The 18742-nt window shown below is 32.6% G+C and overlaps 2 protein-coding genes and 1 long non-coding RNA gene across 3 annotated transcripts; 2 read left to right on the top strand and 1 right to left on the bottom strand.

Annotated features, from left to right (window-relative positions):
* The first annotated feature begins 1849 nt into the window (after nt 1-1849).
* Nucleotides 1850-10333, top strand: LOC133777601 (uncharacterized). Its single transcript, XR_009868680.1, has 3 exons — nt 1850-3212; nt 4373-8015; nt 8848-10333. It is a non-coding gene; the product is annotated as an uncharacterized LOC133777601 (long non-coding RNA).
* Nucleotides 10334-12536: 2203 nt separating this feature from the next.
* Nucleotides 12537-13763, top strand: LOC133777600 (uncharacterized). The gene is made up of 2 exons (XM_062217292.1): nt 12537-12823; nt 13315-13763. Exons 1-2 carry the CDS (start codon nt 12726-12728, stop codon nt 13601-13603), a joined length of 387 nt encoding a protein of 128 aa, XP_062073276.1. The 5' UTR covers nt 12537-12725; the 3' UTR covers nt 13604-13763.
* A 3664-nt stretch (nt 13764-17427) lies between these two features.
* LOC133777599 (uncharacterized) lies at nt 17428-18486 on the bottom strand. The gene is made up of 2 exons (XM_062217291.1): nt 17904-18486; nt 17428-17803 (listed from the first exon to the last, which is right to left on the bottom strand). The coding sequence occupies exons 1-2, from the start codon at nt 18477-18479 to the stop codon at nt 17678-17680; spliced, it is 702 nt and encodes a 233-aa protein (XP_062073275.1). The 5' UTR covers nt 18480-18486; the 3' UTR covers nt 17428-17677.
* Nucleotides 18487-18742: the final 256 nt, after the last annotated feature.

The raw sequence follows: 18742 nt of genomic DNA, 5'->3' as shown, positions 1-18742 counted from the left end.
ACCATATGTCAATTCAATCTCAATTCTGAGTGGTTAGTATTCTAACTGATTGTATTATTTGAGTTTTTTGACTTGTTCGTTACCAGCTTACCCTACGGACTAGCCCATACTTACATCTTGGGAACTCGGTAGTATAATTGAGTGGGAGTGTTAATCATAGATATGAACATCTATAGCTTCTGATGAAGAAGTGAAATGATGGTTTCCTTTTAGTTTGGTTCAATGTGCTAAATGATAGAGATCTCATTTCAATAATTAATATTAGTTTACTGAAATATCATTTACAAGTAACTAAGTTTTTAAAGGATAACATACAATGAGGGGTAAAACGATATTTTAGTCCCATCTCATTATAGACCATCTATAAAGGATTGAGTGACAATTATGGTTGTAACAATGGATAATTAATAGCGTATCTATATTTGTTATAGAGCGTTCTATGAATTCAAAAGTGCAATTCCGAGTCTTTAGTAGAGTCACGAGGAATTAATAAGTTAGTACATTTATTTGTTAGATTTATGATACTTTATTGGAACTTGATTTCATAGGCCCATGGTCCCCTTTGTACCTTGGATAAAATCATCTAGATAGTCTCAATCAATTGATTTAGTTATCAATTAGAATTATAAAAGTTGACCCGCTCAATTTTGGATAGTTTCACAGAGTTATGTAATTTATAGAAGAAAAGAGAAATTAGGACAGATTTATTAATTAAGATAAATTGGTTTGTAAATTAATAAATAAGTTTAAATCAAGATTCAAATTATAATAATTAATTTGATAAATGATTTAAATAATTATTTAATTAATTAAATCAATAGAAATAATACAGGCCTTGATTTTAAGTCAAGTGGGCTTATAATTAAATGTGAAATTTAACTGGCCTAAAGCCCATGATAATTTCGACCTAGGGCCGTTAATTGACTATTATTTTGTTGATTTTTTAAATAAATAAATGACCTAATTGAGTCTATAAAAGGAATGTTAAGAGAGAGTTGAAAATAGAAGTCACATATGACAGACACTAGTTTTCTGATAAGTTTTAGATTCACTCTAAACATAAGTCCTTTTCTAAACCTCTTTGTTATTTTCTCTTCTTCTCTCTGTATCTATCTCATGTGTTGAGAATTGCCCACTCTAGTCTAGGTGATTCTAAAGATACTTTGGAAGATTGTGAAGATTATAAAAGATTGGTTCAGTTTCTTGATAATACTCTGCGACAGAAATGATACAAGTGTTAGAGAAACTGAAGGAATGACTCATTCATTCCGCTGCATATACTGTAAGTATTCTTATCATTGTTTCTCCTTGAATTAAATTTTAGAAACATGTTCTAGGTTGTCTCATATTAACTTGTTTAATATTAGATCTACAAGAAAATAAATAAAGATCATGTATAAGTTTTCCCAACAATGTACGTAGGGGGTGGCCGGAAAGCTGTCGTTCGTGGCTGGCAGCAAGGAGAGAGAGGGAGAGAGTGTAATATCCAACATTTTCATAATACATTTATTTATTATAAATCAAAGTTTTAATACATAAAATGTACAACTTTACAAATTTAAGAAATAGTAATGGAAAAATAGTGTTTAAAATATGATTTTATGTTTTTAATGAGATTAAAGAAAGAGAAACTTGAGTAGTCAAGTATTGGACCCAAATGTCATATAATTTTAATTGGGGATTTTTATAAAATTAAGAAAGTTTGGCTAAAGGGCTTATTTGAAAAGAATTTTAGTATTTTGGGTCCAAGTATAATTTTTAAAAATAAATAAATAAATAAATAAAATAAAAATAAAATAAAAGGCTTCAGCCTTTCATTTTACCCGAGCCCCTCTCTCTCCTCAGAAACTCTCTCCCTCTCTCTCTCTCTCTCTCTCTCTCTCTCTCTCTCTCCTCTGCGTATTACTGTTGCCGACGACGCAGGAGTACTTTCCGGCCACCATTTTTAGCCACGCGCTGGACCGTTGGATTCAGAGGCCTCCGAACTATCGACCCACGCGGGAATCTAGAGCTCACTCGCCGATTAAACGCCTCAACCACTCGATTTAAGTTCGGCCACCCCGCGACTTCAAAGTTGCGATTCGGCCACCTCGGGCATCCGTTTGCCGATCCGTCACCACCATCGTGTTCCTCGTGTTGTGGGCTTCAAAACCCAATAACTTGTTCCTACATCTACCATAGTTGGGTGGTGGGCCCACCACGAGCCACCGCGATCCACCGTAGACCGACGGTCGAAACTTAGTGTTCGAGGTTCCGAAGTACGTTTTGAGTCTCAGAAAATCATCGTTTGACTTATTGTGGAACCCGATCATTTTGGTATAATTTCTTTAACCTATATATTGTGATTTAATTGTGATTGATTAGAGTAATTGTTATTATGTGTATTTATGGTATATAATTATATATTATTGATATATGGAATATTTTCTGTAATTTACTGGCTGTCTGGGATTATATATATTTTTTATACAGGTTTTGATTTTGGAATTGTCCACTTTATAGCCGTTGTGCTGTCTAATTTTCTAGAAAATATTAGATATTAAATCAAGTATAAAAATACATATTTAATTGATTTTATATTAATATGGAAATTATTATGATTAAGTAATTTTAATTATTATTGTTATTATTTTGTTAAGTAAATCAAGAATACAGATTCATATATATATATGAAAAGTATGATTTATAGTAAACCTATTATCTAACCATTATTATTGTATATTAATATTTGAATATTAAAATAATATCAAATATTAGTTTCCTACAGTTATTGATATTTGTAAGACCGGTGAAGTTTGGAGAAAGTATATTTATTATATCACTGGAATTGATATTATGACTAACTAATAATAATATAAATATTTATATTTATATTATTATCATTATATTGATTATTACAACTTTATGTTACAAATATGATTTCTTTTATAAAATGACTATTTGAATATATACATCCATATACGTATTGCTATTGAAGTATTTTGTTATTAATATCGAAATAAGTTTAATTATAGACGATAATTATTATTGTTGTTAGGATTATAATTATTATTATTATTTATATAGTTTCTGGTATGATTAATATACACTATCAATAGTGTATATTTACGGATTAGATAGAATTTAATAAATTATGTGCCTTGAATAGGATTTGTATGGATTTGATTGATTGACTCTTGGTGAGCCGTTTTAAAATAAGCTAAGGACCTAAGGTAAGTAAATCTCACCTTTTGTGCTTAAGTGTAAGATGCATGACTACATTGATTGTGTACATCTGATGAGTTAAGTATGGTATGATGATGATGCATATAATAAGTATGTGAAGAATGGTTATATGAACACCATAAGGGTGTTGTGTGATATGTAATTGATGAATTCTGTGATATGTGAAAGATGTCTTACTTGGTTAAGAATGATATGAATTATGTGCAAGTATGTGTTCTTATGTTGATGGATATGTGGATTACTCTATGTTCATGATTTGTTATATGTTATGATATATGAAGCGTTTAAGTTTTTAGGCTGGAAACCTTAGACCTGAGCCATAGCTCTACGTTAAGGTATAACAACGCCACCAACCCAAAGCTTCATGTATTATGACTAAAGATGTTTTGAGTTATATGAGATGTGATACAATGCCTTGATTGAATACCATCAACATCAGTCATGAACACGAACATTGGCATTTCAGCATCAGCATGTATGCATGGCATGTACATTTATGTGATACATTATTATGTGATATAAGACCATGCATATGGATATGAGAAAAGTTATGAAATGTCTTGAAAAGTCTTATGTAAAGTTAAACATTTTAATGACACAAGGCTTAAGCAAAGTGATAATAAGATGTTTAAAAAGGGTGCCACTGTTTTGATGAAGCAATCAAGTAAGTTCAGTAAAGAAGACGGAAGTCTATAAGACTTATAGTGGCTGCCCACTAGTGTGGGCTAGGTCAGAGTTGACCATTCAGATATGTTTGCCATGTTTCCGTCTTTCTCCTCCATATGTGTAATAAGTATGGCAGCTATGGCAACGATGAAATGAGTGTTATGATGAGCCTAACTGAGATGATGGCTAGCCGGAGGAGAACCCATGGGATTCTATATGATATGTGTAACAAGCCCTGCAGGCATTGGCTGAATCAAACAGTGTGCACAAGTGATATTGGGCCCATAAAAATGTGAAACTAACAGAAAGAGCATAAAAGTAAAGTTTGAAAGTGCATGAGCAATAAATGGAATGCATAAGTATATAAGTCAGCATATTAATATATGTGCACTACAAACTCGCGACATTCATGTGTATGTGTATGCATGAGATTTGCTTACTGAGCGTTAGCTCATTATGTTATTTTCCAACATTTTTCCAGGTGTGGCTTTAGCTGTTGAGCAACTTGTGGAGCACGGACTCAGTAGCAATGCAATAATGGTTTAGAGTTTTCATATGGCTGCCTTAAATTTAAAGTATTCATACGTGTAATAATTTCTTCTAATAAGTTTATATAAAAGTTTTAAATTTTTCTGTATTTCTTCGTATCATTTTATTTAATTCTTTTGGTCAAGTGCCTTACATACTCGTAAACCCTAGAATTACGAGTATGTGGCAGACGTACCCTACCTTAGGGACGTTACAAATGGTATCAGAGCTTTGAGTTTGTAGATGTCGTATACTCGTTATGTTATTAGATTTTGGGATCTGAAATGCTACTGAGTTCCGCCACAAGACAAGCCACACGTTAATGGTTAGTATAATTTATCCATATTTTAGTTAATGTATGTTAATGATGTTGTATAATTGTATTAGAAACTCATTGTGTGTTTGAGTTTCCATGATATAAGTATGAGTTTGGATTAAATGAATATTCTCATGCACGGTAGAGAAATTGAAGTTTGTTATTTATCTGAATGCATGCCTTTATTATTGATGTGATAAATAATTGATGATTTATCGATGTCGATGTTTGGATTGTTAATTGATATTCTCAAGCTTTGAAAGTGATCTATCAGTTCAGTTAGTGTGTTAAGGGTTAATATGTCAGGTTAGTGTTTTGGAGAGCAGAGTTTTAGGTTGTTGCTGAGAGCACACACAATAAGAGACTTTAGTGAAACAGTAGTAATATATAGAAAAAAAAAAAATACATAATACATTAAGGATTGGGGTTTTGGACACGTTCTACCTCGTCAATCAACTTTTGTTGTTCAACTCTAAGGGTCTCCCCAGTAGTTTGCAGTGTCTGAAATTTTTCCTTCATATCGACTGAGTAGTTAGCAAGAAGTGTAGTTAAAGTCCCATTCTCCTTAGCCAACTTCTCCTTCTCTCGAGTCAATGCCTTGTTGGCATTTCTAATGGTTATCATCTCTTGTTTTTGTGTTTCTATATACCTTTTCAAGTGGTCAACCTCTTGTTCTCTTGCAAGAACCCGTTGGCCTAGGTTTGAGACCGATGCTGCCGCCTGAGTGGTAAGAACTAAGGAATCTTTTACAGCTTGTAGGTCTGACCTATGGGATAAAATTATTTGGTCTTTAGGGGTGAGTATGCTTTGACCTATACTAATGGCCACCTTTTTATCGAGCATAGCTGAATCCTCCACCGTGACAAGGCCAGTATCAGAATAAAATTTGGGAAGCCAAACTCTGGGAAATTGAGTATTTCGTTCTGGGATGTGTACCGTAGGATACACCATTAGCTGTAGTAGGGGTGCAGAAATTTGTGGTGAAGATTCGATAGTGGGAAGATTTGGCTCAGGTAAAGCTAAAGTTAGGTCTAAGTTCAGCTGAGATGATGAGGATGCCATGGATTGCTTAGCTTGAGTAATGGACGGAAGTAATAATGATTTGGTTTTCAAAAGCTTGAGATTGATTGTGTTTTAGTGTGTATGTGATGAATTTTATTTATAGAAAAATGTGTTGAACTGTTGGGTCATTGGATCCTTGAATTTGTTTGTTTTCAAGATAGATATCACAGATTTTATCTTGTTCAATGTGTTACGCTATCCTCTCTGATGATGAAAGTCAAACTTATTAGATGTTGTCGACATGGAAATCACTTCTATTGATTTTGCGATCCTGATTTGAACATGGAAACAATTTGTAAATTGTTGAATGAATCGAGGTGATAAATGTTATTTACTGAATTACTCTGTAGTGTGAATTACTTTCGGCGATTAAATTATAGTATATTAGCTGTTTTATCCCGAAAGTAAGATAATGTATTACTTGTGTGAAGTGATGACTGAGTATTATTGGTATAGGTGTTGAAATGAGACATGTCCAACTTATTAGACATGTGAGAATTATTCGTTTTCGTAGATGAAGTGGTGGATTGGTCAGTCAAGACTTATCCCATGTTTTATTCAATGAAGGGATACTAAGCTAAGTGTGTGAATTTCCGAGTGGCCACGGTTATTTGCATTCTAGCATAGTATCAATATGCCCTTTATTATTTTATACATTTGGAAACAATTTTGATTTTTAAATGTTTTCTTAGAGAAAGAATGAGAGTCAGGCTTTTCTGAACTGGTACCTAATGAATGGCCTATCTCACTATTTCTCATTCAGGGCAAGAAGTCGGTTTTGACAACGAAAGGGTTTCACAGAGACTTGGTTTTAAAGAATAATCTTCATCGGCTATATAATTGTTTTCTAGTTATCCAATTTTTTTTTATGCCGAAAAACTTTCTATTGAACAAACTTGTTGCTCAATTTAGCATCTATTATCAAGGTATAACCAGTCATTTGCATCTGCTTAAAAAAAAAAAAAAAAAATTGACTGTAAAACATGAAGATCAAGGATGTTTTCATGATGATGGTCATTTTCTCTTCTTACGTTATGTGGTTTGTGTTCAAAAGTATGGATGATGAGGATTCGTTTGTATTTTCGTATACATTCATTGTAATTTATACTATTGTTATAGCTTATTTCCTTTCTATCTATATTGTAGTCCTCATGTGAGGTGTTTACACATCCTCGCCTTTTTATATATGATAAGGATTACAAGAAGTCAGGAATAAGTTTTGTTTTCGGGGTGAAAGTAAGTGTTGTGTATAAAATCTTATGCTGTGAAATGTTGTTCTGTTTATTTGTAATGGTAGTTCTTGTCTCCGATTATCAAATTTTAGTTTGAAATTTCGAGGACGAAATTATTTTAACGGGGGAAGGATTGTAATATCCAACATTTTCATAATACATTTATTTATTATAAATCAAAGTTTTAATACATAAAATGTACAACTTTACAAATTTAAGAAATAGTAATGGAAAAATAGTGTTTAAAATATGATTTTATGTTTTTAATGAGATTAAAGAAAGAGAAACTTGAGTAGTCAAGTATTGGACCCAAATGTCATATAATTTTAATTGGGGATTTTTATAAAATTAAGAAAGTTTGGCTAAAGGGCTTATTTGAAAAGAATTTTAGTATTTTGGGTCCAAGTATAATTTTTAAAAATAAATAAATAAATAAATAAATAAAATAAAAATAAAATAAAAGGCTTCAGCCTTTCATTTTACCCGAGCTCCTCTCTCTCTCTCCTCAGAAACTCTCTCCCTCTCTCTCTCTCTCTCTCTCTCTCTCTCTCTCTCTCTCTCTCCTCTGCGTATTACTGTTGCCGACGACGCAGGAGTACTTTCCGGCCACCATTTTTAGCCACGCGCTGGACCGTTGGATTCAGAGGCCTCCGAACTATCGACCCACGCGGGAATCTAGAGCTCACTCGCCGATTAAACGCCTCAACCACTCGATTTAAGTTCGGCCACCCCGCGACTTCAAAGTTGCGATTCGGCCACCTCGGGCATCCGTTTGCCGATCCGTCACCACCATCGTGTTCCTCGTGTTGTGGGCTTCAAAACCCAATAACTTGTTCCTACATCTACCATAGTTGGGTGGTGGGCCCACCACGAGCCACCGCGATCCACCGTAGACCGACGGTCGAAACTTAGTGTTCGAGGTTCCGAAGTACGTTTTGAGTCTCAGAAAATCATCGTTTGACTTATTGTGGAACCCGATCATTTTGGTATAATTTCTTTAACCTATATATTGTGATTTAATTGTGATTGATTAGAGTAATTGTTATTATGTGTATTTATGGTATATAATTATATATTATTGATATATGGAATATTTTCTGTAATTTACTGGCTGTCTGGGATTATATATATTTTTTATACAGGTTTTGATTTTGGAATTGTCCACTTTATAGCCGTTGTGCTGTCTAATTTTCTAGAAAATATTAGATATTAAATCAAGTATAAAAATACATATTTAATTGATTTTATATTAATATGGAAATTATTATGATTAAGTAATTTTAATTATTATTGTTATTATTTTGTTAAGTAAATCAAGAATACAGATTCATATATATATATGAAAAGTATGATTTATAGTAAACCTATTATCTAACCATTATTATTGTATATTAATATTTGAATATTAAAATAATATCAAATATTAGTTTCCTACAGTTATTGATATTTGTAAGACCGGTGAAGTTTGGAGAAAGTATATTTATTATATCACTGGAATTGATATTATGACTAACTAATAATAATATAAATATTTATATTTATATTATTATCATTATATTGATTATTACAACTTTATGTTACAAATATGATTTCTTTTATAAAATGACTATTTGAATATATACATCCATATACGTATTGCTATTGAAGTATTTTGTTATTAATATCGAAATAAGTTTAATTATAGACGATAATTATTATTGTTGTTAGGATTATAATTATTATTATTATTTATATAGTTTCTGGTATGATTAATATACACTATCAATAGTGTATATTTACGGATTAGATAGAATTTAATAAATTATGTGCCTTGAATAGGATTTGTATGGATTTGATTGATTGACTCTTGGTGAGCCGTTTTAAAATAAGCTAAGGACCTAAGGTAAGTAAATCTCACCTTTTGTGCTTAAGTGTAAGATGCATGACTACATTGATTGTGTACATCTGATGAGTTAAGTATGGTATGATGATGATGCATATGATAAGTATGTGAAGAATGGTTATATGAACACCATAAGGGTGTTGTGTGATATGTAATTGATGAATTCTGTGATATGTGAAAGATGTCTTACTTGGTTAAGAATGATATGAATTATGTGCAAGTATGTGTTCTTATGTTGATGGATATGTGGATTACTCTATGTTCATGATTTGTTATATGTTATGATATATGAAGCGTTTAAGTTTTTAGGCTGGAAACCTTAGACCTGAGCCATAGCTCTACGTTAAGGTATAACAACGCCACCAACCCAAAGCTTCATGTATTATGACTAAAGATGTTTTGAGTTATATGAGATGTGATACAATGCCTTGATTGAATACCATCAACATCAGTCATGAACACGAACATTGGCATTTCAGCATCAGCATGTATGCATGGCATGTACATTTATGTGATACATTATTATGTGATATAAGACCATGCATATGGATATGAGAAAAGTTATGAAATGTCTTGAAAAGTCTTATGTAAAGTTAAACATTTTAATGACACAAGGCTTAAGCAAAGTGATAATAAGATGTTTAAAAAGGGTGCCACTGTTTTGATGAAGCAATCAAGTAAGTTCAGTAAAGAAGACGGAAGTCTATAAGACTTATAGTGGCTGCCCACTAGTGTGGGCTAGGTCAGAGTTGACCATTCAGATATGTTTGCCATGTTTCCGTCTTTCTCCTCCATATGTGTAATAAGTATGGCAGCTATGGCAACGATGAAATGAGTGTTATGATGAGCCTAGCTGAGATGATGGCTAGCCGGAGGAGAACCCATGGGATTCTATATGATATGTGTAACAAGCCCTGCAGGCATTGGCTGAATCAAACAGTGTGCACAAGTGATATTGGGCCCATAAAAATGTGAAACTAACAGAAAGAGCATAAAAGTAAAGTTTGAAAGTGCATGAGCAATAAATGGAATGCATAAGTATATAAGTCAGCATATTAATATATGTGCACTACAAACTCACGACATTCATGTGTATGTGTATGCATGAGATTTGCTTACTGAGCGTTAGCTCATTATGTTATTTTCCAACATTTTTCCAGGTGTGGCTTTAGCTGTTGAGCAACTTGTGGAGCACGGACTCAGTAGCAATGCAATAATGGTTTAGAGTTTTCATATGGCTGCCTTAAATTTAAAGTATTCATACGTGTAATAATTTCTTCTAATAAGTTTATATAAAAGTTTTAAATTTTTCTGTATTTCTTCGTATCATTTTATTTAATTCTTTTGGTCAAGTGCCTTACATACTCGTAAACCCTAGAATTACGAGTATGTGGCAGACGTACCCTACCTTAGGGACGTTACAGAGAGAGAGAGAGAGAGAGAGAGAGAGAGAGAGAGAGAAATGAGGAAGAGAGAGAGAGAGAGAGAATGAGCTCAGTGCTTTTTTTTTTCTTTTCTGATTTATTATATAATAAAATTTTTGTTGAAAAAAATTATTCAAACTTTTAGGACACAGATAAGTTCTTAGGGCTTGCACTGCGTGTCCTAAAAGAAATTCTTTAAGGACTCTCAATGAGTGTCCTAAAAATTCCAGGAACTTTTGTTAAAAAAAAATTCAAACTTTTAGGACACACATCAGATTTTAGAGCTCGCACCACGTGTCATAAAAAAAATTCTTTAAGGACTCTCAATGAGTGTCCCAAAAGTTCAGGAGCTATTTTTAGGGCTCACATCTAGGTGATTGCCCTAAAAAAGTATCCTAAAAGTGTATTTTTGTAGTAGTGTTTGTGACCATACAGTGACGACATGTCGTCGTTGTAGATGTTGGCGGTCCATGGACCTACAGGGACAACATGTGGTCATTGTAAAGAGTTTTTGAAATTCAAGTTTTCATATTTTGCAACCACCTACAGCGACAACATGTCGTCCCAATATCCCAGTTCAACCGAAAAAGGGAATTCCTACTGCGACCGACATGTCGTCGCTGTATTAAAACCCTAGTGCGATGACCACGTTTTGTCATTGCTGTAGTTCGCTACAAATATTGACCTACAACGACACTGTTTTGGCGACGACATGTCGTTGCTGTAGACCTATTTTTCTATAGTGCCTTTAGGTATACAAGTTTTTCAGCCACCCTAAGAGCATGCACAACTAATCCAAGTGTAAAACAAACATAGATTAGAGACACCCTATAAAAATTGGACAACAAACTTGTTGCATTCTGTACAGAAGAATCTAACTCATTAAAATACAAGAAACTCTTAGAGAATTCAAGCATTAAATATATTCAACATGAAAAGGAATCTAATTCAAAACCAAACTTAAAAGTCATCCTGCTTGGATAACTAAGAAACAACCTACAAAATAACAAAAATAAAAATTTTGTGAGTGTTAAACTTTTAAGAAAGAAAATAACAATAATATAAACATGTTGTTTTGTATAAAAAAAAAAGTACTTAATTAATTGGAAAAATGAACATCTCATGCTAAAATAACAATAAAATTTAATAATTTATCTGTGAAATTTAACAATTATCCAAAAAATGTTATGTGGTCTCCAAATTTCCAATAACTCACATATATAGTAACATAACGATATACAACAAAAACATATATAATAATAACATTGATGAATTTCATTTTTAACAAAATATCTAGCATAAAAACTATTGAAAAAACAAAAATTGATTAAAAGATAAGTGTGTAATAACATTTAATTTTTAAAGAACCTAAACATTATTATCCATTAAAAAACTAACAAGTATTCTTAAAGAACCAAAAGATATGCCTATTCAAATATAAAAATTAACATTTATTATTTTAAAAAGAATAATATTAAAATAATGTTATTAAATAAAAAAAAAGTAATTTAATAATATATTAATCAAAATAACTAATAAAAAACCAATTTAAAAAACTTGCTATCAATTTACATGTTAATATTATTACATTGAAATAAGTAAATTCATGTAGACCACCATTTTATATTTTATGCAACGACTTCCATCTTCTATTCATGTTCGTGACCGTACCAAAATAGAGAATGGATCATATTTATTTAATGTAAACTTGAAAATCATGATGATCAGCTATACGTAAATGGGTTTTGAAACAGAATGCATAATAATTGATACAAGAGATAGCGAATAAATAAGATTTCCCAGCAGAAAGAGAGAATTAATAAGAGTGTCCAATCATTCTTTCTAGAGAATTCGGAGCGTGGATTACATCGCCTAGTGGTGTAACGTGTTAACTTTGCCAATAATACAAGGCTATAAAGGCGAAGCCACGAAAAGGACAAGGAAAGGCAAAAAGAAAATGCAATAAATAAATTAAACGAAAGTAAGGATGCAATTGTAATTTACACTCCCTAAATTTTTAAGGTTCATCTCTTTCTCTGCCCTAACTGAAAACGACTGCAAGCAACCTTGTGGGTCTACCTGTGAATATATCCCAAGTAAATATAAATAATAATAATAATATTAATTAATTGTTTCAATAAAATATTATAAAATTGGAATTTGTACACCGACTCAAACCATTACTCTCTTTCTATTTAAGCCTAGTCACTTTTTTTTCCTCCTAGCTACTCTATTTATCTCTCTCTTCTTTCTATTTCTCTTTTTTCTTCGTAATTTCTCTGCTCTTGCTTTTGGGTTTGTGTAATTTCATGTTTAGCATATATATATATACATATATTTACACACATATAATAAGACTTTGAAGAAGATCCGGGGGTTATTGATCAGCAATGGTGGATACTCAGACAGTATGCTGCATGTGCGGTGATGTGGGTTTCCCTGAGAAGCTTTTCCGCTGCAACAAATGCCGCCACCGTTTCCAACACTCGTATGGATTTCATCATCATGATCATCATCATCATATGTAGACACGCACAACAAACAGATAAAGTTTTCTTCAATATATAGTCAATATATATACATATATATATATGAGTACTACAAGTGTGTACATATACATAATTAATTATGTATGTGCGCATATATAATATATATCATCATCGATCGATCGATGGGTACTTTTAACTGATCATTAAATAGAATGAAAACCGAAATCGCTTACCAACCAACCAACCTATACTATTACAGTATACCGACGCTGCATCATTAAGTATATATCAATATCTATACATATATATACATACATATGCACATGTAAGCATATCATATATCATCAACACATACGATGAAGCTATTTTATATATCTAATTTTTAGTTCGACCAAGATGTTTAAACCATATTATGAACACAACCCATAGGATAATAATTTTTCTCTCGACTAATTAATTATATACACGATTAATTTGTATATATATATAGGTACTGCAGTAACTACTACAGCGAATACGCTGAGGCGATGGAAGTGTGCGATTGGTGCCAAAGTGAAGGGAAAAGCACAAGATATGGTGGAACTTCGAAGAAATCGACGGCGACGGGGGCCACGGCGGCCAATGAATCGGGAGTTTCGAGCAGGTCTGAGTACAGCGGGGATAAGATCAAGCAACACGACCGCGATGAGAGCGCCGAGAAGGGAAAGAACACCAGTGGTGCTCCGTCCCCACGACCAACCACTCGAAGGTACAAGCTTCTCAAGGATGTTATGTGTTAATTAAGATCATAGAAGCTGTGGCTAGAATATTAGTAATCAAAAACTTTTTGTATTAATCATATAGGAGTCCCTTAATTCTATATCAATAAGTTTCATACACCGTATTATATTGTATTATAACAATGAATTATATTTTATAACATATATTTATAAATGTTTAGTGCTGACTTTTATTAAAATATTATACATTTATGTGTAAATAAAGTAAGATAGTACGATATAAAATAGTACCGTATATGTCATAAAATAAAACACAATTTATTATAATAGAATACGATACACATAGTATGAGTATTTAATATTTTTTTTTCTTTTCTTTTTTGGGGTGTCTATCTACCTTACGGAATTTCACTTTTCACTGTAAATTGTTAGTAAATAATGTAATTAAGGCCTTTGTTTTCCAGATTATAAATAGTACGATAATGATCAGATCAGCTCTCTCTCTATATATAAGCTCTTCTTTCATTTTTTCTCTTTTTTTTTCCTGTTGTCTTTATTGTTAAGTGCAATTAAATATAATATTGTTAGTTAAGACAACGAATTATTATATAGATATGTTTGGTGCCATCAATTCATCATTATTTTTTAATTAAACCCGAACAAAATTTATAGCCAGCACTTTATTAATTAAGAAATAAACGCAAAAAATTGCCAATATATACTTAACTGTTTTATATATAGGTATTAAATATGCATATATAATTCATAATTAAGTGGTGAGTTAAATTAATTTAATTTTCTTTTTGTTGTTTTTTGTGGGGTGACGGATTTGGGTCCTGGGGCTGTATGTAGATAAACGTGGTTGTGGAGAGTGCTTTAATTTAGAGAAGTTGCAAGTTGGATTCTCCAGTCTCATTATATTACTTTGTTGAGTCTATCTTAATAAGGAGATCGAATTGAATGCGTTTGGTCTTTGGCCAAACAATTCAAAGTACTAAAGCCTGCTAACTTTTACAGATTCATTGGAAGGCCTTTAATGGCTAGGTCCCCTGTTCTTTGTTCCACATCGAAAAAAATAAGTTAAAATTAAGCTACGACAAAATTAATCAGTACTACTAATTAATTATCACACACTCACATGCAGGCATATATATATATATGTGTGTGTGTGTCTGGAAGAGTTTTTATGTGTGAATTCTAGGGTGGGGCTCAGAGTGAATTATTACTTTTTTGGTGGAAAAATGAAAGCAAAATTACAATATATCCTTTAACAGAAAGAATCTATATTAAGCTAAAGAATGATTTAGCTTTTACTCAGATATGATTTAACTGCCATGTGTTTTGTTTACTAATTTCTTGTCTGTTATTTACAATTTTTTATATAAACAAAAAAATAAAAAAGAAGAAATTACAAAGACAAAGCCCTATATAATGTAAAAGTAAGACTATATTAATTACTTTAGTTGTTGATGATGGCTGATGTTAATTTTTGGCCATTCATCATTTAATTGATCAAATACTGTTGATATTTTTATTTTACATCATGTAATGCTTGGTGGTACTGTGTTCATGTCGACCCATTCTATGAGATATCATCAAAGTACATAGCTGATCTGATAGGATAGTATTAGTATACACTTCAGTACTACTACTGTATTTGTTTTGACAATTATGAGGAACAAACAAAAAAGCGTTACACCCTTGACACAATAATTCAATTCCATCCTCTCCAACCTATATATATATATGTATGTATACATATATATACTAAAGTTTTAATTTTGTTCATATATTTGTTCAATTTATTATCTATTTCTTTTGCAATAGTACTTTACTAGTTTTGACCGGCCAACGACATGCATATTATTTACAAAAATAATTAAATAATTTTTCTTATTATTTGATGTTTGATATTTTTCATTGCTCTCTCTCTATCTCTCTAGCTAGTTACTAACTCTGTGTAGACATATTACGAGATATGTAGCTCTATAGTACAGTTTCTGTTGCTCTTTATGGTTGCCTGTCCAACCCTTTCATGTGAAACCGAATCTGAAGGCTTAAGAAAACTGAGTACTATAAATGAGACAAATCATGACCCAAGAGAGGGTTTCCTCTCCACACAGTCCACATATATATATATAAATATATATTTAGTTTCCTTTATTAACAAGGTATCATCAAGGCGAGTCACATGGTTACTTCGGCTTCATACCCTGAACGTTTTTTAATTGTCATCCAACTTACAAGCAAGTTTTATGTGTAGCATCCAACACAAACACATTTAATAATAACATTATCACGTGTCTCTTTGCATGTCTTCGATATCGTTGGTTTTTGGATCACCAATCGTGTTTCCATAGTTTATTATTTAGCAATTACAAAGCCCTTTTAAATTAATAAATGAATAATTAAGCACATGCGTGATCTTTTTTAGTGCATGGGTAAGATAAATAATTTTACTCATATATGAAGTTGCAAGTTTGCTGCATTTTGTATTAGAAATTACTCATTTGATTAATTAATAAGGTAATTATGTGCTATACTGCATTTATAAATATGCACTGACCAACTTAAAATTAAAGTGTCAACTATTTAGAACGTATACATATAAATGTGTCATAATTTGATGATAATATATTATATATAGATAAATATGTTATAAGCAGGTATCTCTAATATTCCTGTATTTTACTGTCTAATCACATTCCTATTGATAGTACATTATCTATTTTAAGCAGTTAAAAACTTGATAGGCTGGCCATATATATAATAAGGAATAATATGTATTCCTTTCCATTACGCGAACATTGAATAAATATAGGGTTATTACCGGCGAAAATACCCAATGTTTACATGTTGTTCCACTTATACACCCAATCTTTATTTTTCGCGGTAAATATACTCAAACCCACATGAACTGTGTCTCCGTCACTACTTTACCCCTAACAGCGTTAAAAACGCTTACGTGGCCAATTGCGTGTACAAAACCAGACACATCATTTAGCCCAGGTAAGTTTTTAATTATTGATTGAAAAAAAAAGCTTTAAATCCTTAAATACCATATGCACGAGAGATCTCCATTGTAGAAGAAGAAGAAGAAGAAGAAGAGAGAAGAGATGAAAGGGGAAGACCCAAGTGTGTCTTGGGGCGAATCAATAAACCGAGGTGGAGCCAAAATGAGGTCGTCGAGATCTAGGGCACAAGGTGTATATCAAGCTTGTCGTAAGCATTGTGATTGTGGGGCAGAAACAGTGGAGAGGACATCATGGACCGATGATAATCCAGGGAGACGGTTCAAATCTTGCTATAGGATGAAAGTGAGCCTGTTTATATTTTTTGTCTTCTTTTTCCTTTATATATTATTAGCTTGGAAATAAATTAATTCAAGAAAACTATTTGTGAACAGTGGAATGGGGGTTGTAACTATTTCCAATGGATTGACCCCCCTATGTGTGAAAGGTCAAAGATGGTGATACCTGGTTTGCTAAGAAGAGTACGTGAGTTTGATGGTGATCTGGGCAGATATTATGAATATGAAGATAGATATGAGTCTTGTTTTGAACCTAGTGTGGAGCCTTTTCAATGTCAACATTGTGGCTATATGAATGGGAGTTTGGATGGAAGAGTTCGTGCAAGTTCCTGGTTGGTAAAGGGAAATGTGAGGAAGATGATGTTGTTTTTTTTTTTTTTGTAATTGTGTATTGGCTGACAAAAATTATGTAATGTTCGACTTCCCTGTTTATTGTATTTAGTGTTGCTTTCAAGCATAATAAAAATGATGTATTTTATTTAGTGTTCGACCCTTCCCTGAAAAAAAATCATGGCTTCATTGAATGTAAGAGAAATATATTTATTTAGTGTTGCTTTCAAGCATAATAGAATGATGCACCAAACCAGATATTTTGTCATTGATTAATATTTTCAACTTTACAGAGCAAACATATGACATATTAAGTAGCATAATGTCTACATGTCAAAAGTATTCCTAATGGCCAAGATGTCCCAAAATATTGATAAAGTCAGACTGAATATGTACATGTCAAAAGTATGGTAATGCCTATATTGTATGGCGACTACACCAAAAAGAAAACAAGTTTTCTACATCAAAAGGGTTTAAGATTAAAGAGCAGCTTCTTAGTTGGTCTGAGATGTGGAACCACCATTCCTTTGCTTCTGTCTCTTAGCTCGCTCCTTCCTTTTAATAGTTTCAGTAGTAGGATTCTGAGATGGTGGTCTTCCTCTCTTTTTTTGCCTTGCAGGCTATAATTAAACCAAAAACATAACTCATCATACTTAAGCAAATCACATTCATTTTAACTGCAAATGAATACAAGTCTGGCATATCGTGTACCAAGATTACCTCCATAGTTGCATTCTTGCATGTTACTCGTGAATGGCCTGTTTGCTTACAATTGCTGCAGTGATTAACTTGGCCAACTCTCCTAGCCTTTGTTGCAGTAGTAGGTGGTGGTTCATCTGCCTCTTTGTTTCTAGACTTTTTAGGCCTTCCAGGTAAAATTGTCTCTGTTGGAGGATGTATCGGATTCAGACCAGTGTCAGGCCACTTATCTGGGCTAGGCATTGGTTCGATTGGTGTCGCATAAGTTTCTTCATATGCTTGCCTCTTGTAGTAGTCATCTATGAATCCCACTGGATCTAGGTTTGAAAACCAGATAGCAGCTAAAGCATGCCCACATGGTATGCCAGACAATTGGAATAGCCTACATGTGCATGTTTTCGTTTCCAAGTTCACAACAAATGACTGAGCATTGATGCTTTGCAATAAATTTACCTGGAACTTACCACCTCCAGCAAGCATAGGGAAACAATGCTTAGCAACATTCTTGTTTTTCTCAATGATGTCCATAATTCTTTTGGAAACAGGATGCACCCACTTAGAGACACTCATTCTTCTATTGCAGAACAAACTCATCATCCAATGCCTAATATTTTCTAGCAAAGTGATAATAGATTTATCTCTGGCATCAAGAATGGCATTGTTGAAACTTTCACAGAGGTTATTAATAAGAAGGTCACATTTCACATGCTCCCTGAAATGAGACTTGGTCCATTCTTCTGGGTTTTTTTTCATCAGCCATTCATACGCCTTGAAATTCTCTTGCTTAATTTCATTCATCCTATTTTTCCATTCCACTTTAGTTGTTGCCCTTGCAACGGCCCACATCATTTGCTTAAGTA

The sequence above is a fragment of the Humulus lupulus genome, chromosome 5 (genome assembly GCF_963169125.1).
Source record: "Humulus lupulus chromosome 5, drHumLupu1.1, whole genome shotgun sequence".
Lineage (NCBI taxonomy): Eukaryota > Viridiplantae > Streptophyta > Magnoliopsida > Rosales > Cannabaceae > Humulus > Humulus lupulus.
This window is presented reverse-complemented; position numbering and strand designations above follow the sequence as displayed.